This window comes from Perna viridis, chromosome 14 (assembly GCF_037379345.1).
Source record: "Perna viridis isolate PV_CMFRI_1.1 ecotype Kerala chromosome 14, ASM3737934v1, whole genome shotgun sequence".
Classification (NCBI taxonomy): Eukaryota; Metazoa; Mollusca; class Bivalvia; order Mytilida; family Mytilidae; genus Perna; species Perna viridis.
Genome location: NC_142458.1, coordinates 3708394 through 3714297, shown reverse-complemented (window position 1 = coordinate 3714297; position 5904 = coordinate 3708394). Strand labels below are relative to the sequence as shown.

General features: G+C 31.9%; 1 protein-coding gene across 1 annotated transcript; it reads left to right on the top strand.

Annotated features, from left to right (window-relative positions):
• LOC148597774 (suppressor of tumorigenicity 14 protein homolog) lies at positions 1–4547 on the top strand. Its single transcript, XM_088561563.1, has 5 exons — positions 1–184; positions 430–919; positions 2359–2469; positions 3530–3641; positions 4486–4547. Exons 3-4 carry the CDS (start codon positions 2373–2375, stop codon positions 3610–3612), a joined length of 180 nt encoding a protein of 59 aa, XP_088417689.1. The 5' UTR covers positions 1–184; positions 430–919; positions 2359–2372; the 3' UTR covers positions 3613–3641; positions 4486–4547.
• The last annotated feature ends 1357 nt before the right edge of the window (positions 4548–5904 follow it).

Sequence of the window (5904 nt, the reverse complement as noted above, 5' to 3'; positions counted from 1 at the left end):
GCAAAACTTCCAGCTGAAGCCCAGGACATACGGAAACTGATTCTTGGTCTACAAGTATTTTTGGGAACTTTTTGGGAGGGTAAATATTCATATCAATCTTTGGCGGGTGTGATCAGTGGATGTCTGTCCTTGGGAAAAGATAAAAAATGTTGCTCCAGTATATGTAAAGTTAAATTATCAGAAGGTATGTTTACTATAAATATATTATGAAATAGATCATACATGCTTTATTAAATCAGGTCAGGATCATAAATAGAAAGTGCATTAGTGTGGTCAGACCATTTCCATCACTTCACTAACTGATAAAAGAGAAATAAGGTTTTTTTTGTCAGCCTTTTCAGCTTTTATAAGATTTCACTATTTGCTGCATACAATAGAATGTATTCCCATTTTTCTTGCCTATTTTTATTTTTTTTCATCTTTATTCAGTCAATTTAGGAAAAAGCACCATAGGTCAAAAAGCGGGGAAATGAAGTTAAGTGTAGGTCAAAAGCAGTGAAGAGAAGCAGCAGGTCAAAAATGGGTAATTCAGCAGGGCTTGGAAGTCAGAAACCTAGTTAGTTGGTGATCAGAATTGTGACATAAGAATTGACAAGTTAATCTGATGATGAGAAAGGGACAAAAAAGAACATTAAAGAAAGAAAAAAAAGGAAGAAATCTGTAGGTCAAAAATGGTGAAATGAAATAAACTGCAAGTCAAAAGCAGTGGAGAGAAGCCTCAGGTCAACAAGTGGCTACTGGAGCATGAACTTGGAGGTCAAAAACCAGAACTAAGACAACTTAGTAAACATTGTTAACTGATGATGATCATTGTACGAAAAAAAAATAGAAAATAAAGAAAAAAGGCAATTGAAGACAATACACAGCATGTCACCATGTTGGATCAGTTAACATTAGTCTTAGAAGTGTTCTGTAAAATGTGAGTACATATTGTATGTAATATTGTACTTAAATTTGGTTATGTGTCAAATCTTATTTTAATTTTTTTTTCACAATTCAAGCTTTTCTTTTAATAATTCATAATGAGAATGAGAAAATAATCATTAAGATTGAAGGTCATTTTAAAAGATAAATAATTTAATTAATTTGACAGACAAGTATTCAAATAAAATAGAAAAGTGTTCTATATGAAAATAAAAATTTTTAACAAAGGATAAACATATGCTGAATAATAAATGATTTCTTCAGCTCCGCTTAGCAGCAAACGCTGTTTTGCACCCCTTGTAACCACTAAAAACAATTATCTCACTGTCATAGACATATATCAGGAGTCTGTTATTTCGTCACAGTTATTGAGTTTAATTGTCACAATAATTCAGCCTGTAATTAGCTTTTGACTTTAATTGCACTTTTTCAGTAAATTTGTCGGACATGGCAAAGTTGTTTGTATTATTTCTCACGACTATTATATGGTCAACCCTATCCTTTGGTAGTTTTACAAGAGTGCGTAAACTAGACAGGATATTTGCTGAAAGGAGAAATAAGTGGTTAAATAACATAATAAATGGATAAAACCATTAAGCGAGAATAGTTATTCAATTACAGATATTAATGAAATGATTAAGAATTTTTCTCTGCAATTCTTTATCATCAATAAAAGTCAACCAAGCCCGAGTTTTATCCTATTCAAACAAATGAAAAATTACAAATTAAAGTCAGAATACGTCTGAACAAAATTTTATACGTCGTGAAAACTAGTGGAAATTAACACAAAACACGAAGACATGCATATGCTTCAAATGTATTTTCAGTTTGATAGAGAGACCTCTGATTTTTAAATTATCGTATAAAAACCTAGAGAATCTATACGCACACACAATGGGGAAACGTGACAAAATACTGGTCAATTAAGTACAATGAGGCCATTATTTGTTGGGTTCTTGACAGCAATTTTGCATATTAGTTTTAAATTTGATTAACTATTTAAAGGACTTAACAAAAAAGCTCGAATGTTTTTTCAAGTCGAATCAAAGTCAGATTTCGAAGAATAAAGAAAAAGAGCATATGACTTCTATATATCGCCGAGAATGAACAAGAAAACAAGGTCATACATACCAGTAACAGTTAATGACAACCTCCGCAACACACCCTGAGTGTTTAATATTATTCTTTTATTTGTTCTGGTTATTCTTATTGTTCAAATATGCGAAAGACCTCGGCGGGTGTTTTCAGGAAAGCTGAGGACGCTTACTCTACCAGTGCACCTGGTATATACTCCAAATCCTTAACGGAGTCCGGGTTATCTTTGTACGTGTTATTTTGGTTCATGATAGTTTCATGATAGTTTTTATCCCTGGATTGTATTCTTTTCGTTTCCACTATGACGGTATTTTCTTGATTACACCCTCTTTATCACAGGTTGTTCCAATACAATGAAGCCATGTGATAATGGAAAGTGTATACCAAACAATTATTTCTGTGATTCTTGGGTAGATTGTGAGAACGGAGAAGATGACCTCGGATGTGGAAGTAAGATGATCGATATATTGTATATCTTCATAGTTAAAATTAAAGTTTTTTTCAATGCTAGGCTAGGCGTTAACTGTTGTCCATAGCGGTTGATAAATATATACGGGAATGAACTGTATGAGTCCTAATTCTGGCAGCATTTTGTTTTCCGGAATACTTATTAGTTGAATGTATGATAATGCTTCATTTGGAAATGATTAAAATTGTGAAAAAAATTATATTGCAAGTTCTTGAACATTTTAAATTTGTTTTTGTATTTCCCTTCTTTGAATACCCTTTAATGTACTGTTTCAAGAAAATATTAAATTACAACAGCAATGATCAAGGGCATATCTGCGGTAAATTTGCACCCATGCTCTATAGACAAAGATTACATCACAACAAAAGACAAGAGACGAATTGGAATGAATACAAAAAAAACCCACAAAATTTAGTAGCACAAACCACTCTTAATACTTAAACCATTGTAAACGCATATGCCCCGGAACGGGAGCCAGTTTATGCTTTTATCAAGAGACAAGCCGCGCTAATCATCGTATGTCATTGTTCAGTGAAAATGGAAGCATATCTATACACATTATTGACATTGGTATCTTACAACATGTCAGACAATCAGGCCATGAAGACATTTTTAAACAACGGCTATTGACACTTGTAAGGCAAACGAAGCTTCAAAAACTCCTAGATGAATCATTTGAATATCTATCGATTAATTGATTGATTGTTTTAATGTCTCATGACAGATATTTTATGCATTGTAGGACAGGATCGTTTAACAAATCGAATAGAACCTGTTTTCTACTATTCCGACAAGGAAAGTCAAATCTTTATTTTGCTAGCTTTTTGTTATTTTGAAGCCTGCTAAAAAATCACATTATTCTGACTCCGAGGCAACCATTATCACAGTAAACCTAAATACCATGTGGTCATCAAAAAACAGTCTTCCATTTTTAGTGTTTGGTGTGAATCGGCTTTGGACCGATTTAGACCACAGACGCGGTTCCGAAATCTGTAACAAAAAAAATCATTCATTTTCATCAATATTCATTTATCGTTGCAGGTTGTGCAAAAGACGAATTTATGTGTTCAAACGAAAACTGTATATCTTCTGAAAAAAATATGCGATGGTACAAACGATTGTAGTGACGATTCAGACGAAAGAGGTTGCTATGGTAATATTTTATTGGATTAATTTTGCCTAACCGTGAGTTCATTCTTTAGATGAAAATACAATTTTCCCGCATACTATACATATCATTTATGCACGATTGAAATTTTCATCAAATACTAATATCATAACCAATATTTAAATATTTTTCCTCATTAATATATTTTTCATGAAGATTTATTCCTTAAAAACTTATTTTCCCACCCCCTCTATTCAAATTCGCCATCCTCACATACATTATCCCCATTCCCCACCCCGCCATTACCTACCCCATATACATACATATATTTATATATATAATTCCTCTAAGTTTATTGCTCACAAATTTCATCGAACAACAAAGTTCACCATTTCCAATAGTAAGGATAATTTCAAAATCATTCTGACAGAGTCCTCGTCTTCGTTACAATGTACTGGAAAGTAAATAAGTCTTACGGACACTTAAATCATAAAGTCTATAAATGCAGTAACCTTATTCTTGTAGTTCGCTTGTATTCTTCATAAGGTTGCAAAAATGATTTTCGTCACTTTCAAAACAGTGAATTATACTTTACACTCAATTCTTGTTTTATATATATAAAAACATTATTTCTTTATTTGAAATTCATGTACATCGTTCTTAATGCGACGAAAGCCATCGAAATTTCAATAGAGATTTACAAAATTTAGGTTTACACTGTGAAGTTATGTATACTTGAGTATCGGTTCGTATTAAGAACATTATGACCACGAATCTTAATCTTTCCAAACATGCACGGATTTTATAGGCTCCCGGCTTAGGTAAATACATCATTTTTTTTATAAAATCTTCATGTTGAACTCATTTTACTTTTGCATTTCATCTTCAGGTCTGCGAGAGTTTTCTTGAAAATTGGTATGGTGGTCATTGTAAGTACTGGGTTAATCAATGACGTCATATGAAGAAATATTGAACAAATTATCCTGATATTTCGCATTTGATAGTAGTATGTGGTAAGCCATTGTATGGTGGTGAATATGAATGATGGCGTTCCACACAGTAGATTAAATCCAATACGGACAAGAACGGTAATGTACGCCTTGAAATGTTTTGACTTTTTTAAATCCAGTAAATTCATTACCAGATACATTTTTATTTTGACATATTTAAAATAGCACAAAATCTAACTTTTTTACTTTGTTTCAAATTAATAAATTCAATATGTTACATGGGTTGTCATTGGTTTGATTTATAAGCGTTGATTTTGAAACATCAAAAGCAATATTATGACGTTTGGCACGCGATGTTGTCTGGGAACAGGTGTGTAGGATTCTTTGAACTCCTTTCCTTCTTTTCTCTTTTTACAATTATTAAATTTGATTTACTTTGTAATTTCAATGCACACGGATACAAAGTACATGATATTTTCAAAGACAAATTAAATATCTTAAGGTTCAAATTTTTTTTAGAATGTCTCCAAGTTGCATGTATTCAAAGTAACTCTCGTCCTTTAGTGCGTTTCTATAAATTCTTAATACGTCTTAGGCAATGAATATGAAATGAAACTTGATAAACTAAACTCGTCATTCGGAGAGTCTTAACAGAGTCGCTTTAGAAGGATAGTATAATACCGGTAACAACGACCCCATTTGTTCAATTGAAATAATGCAATAAGAATTAAAGGGGCATAGTAGTATAGTGCGAGTTCTAGCTTTATTATTTTTCAGGGTGCACCCCTCCTCCCAAACAATTTCTAGCTCAAATGACGAAATCGCAATAACTGATGCACGGATTTATTTTATTTCTATAAAGTATGAACTTATCTTTTTTTCAATTTAGGAAATATGATATATTTATTGTAATTGCTCGTGCCCTTTGATCATTTTGAAACATTGCTTTAGATATGGAACAAGACAATTATATACAAAAAAGTACTTCAAAATTCTGCGCACATTCAATATTAAACCCTATACTGCTCGAAGAAAGTTAAATATTTGATAGTAATTGCTTTGGATATATTTTTTATTTGGTTTACTGGCATTTGCTTTCTGTTCACTGATTGATGAAATAGCTATTTCATATCTTAGTCATCAATTATGTAAAAAAATAAACAAGAGCTTGTTTAAAGAATAACTTCAGTATTCAGTTTAATTAGTGTTCTAACAAATTACAGGAATTGTCAATTAACAGTAATTACACTTTTTCCCAGTGGATTCGTCAAAAGTATAAAACCTTTGTTCTTAATTTTGTAAAATCTGTATTTGTTTAATGTTACCTTTGGTGTTGTTAAAGTAGTCAGACTTTTTGT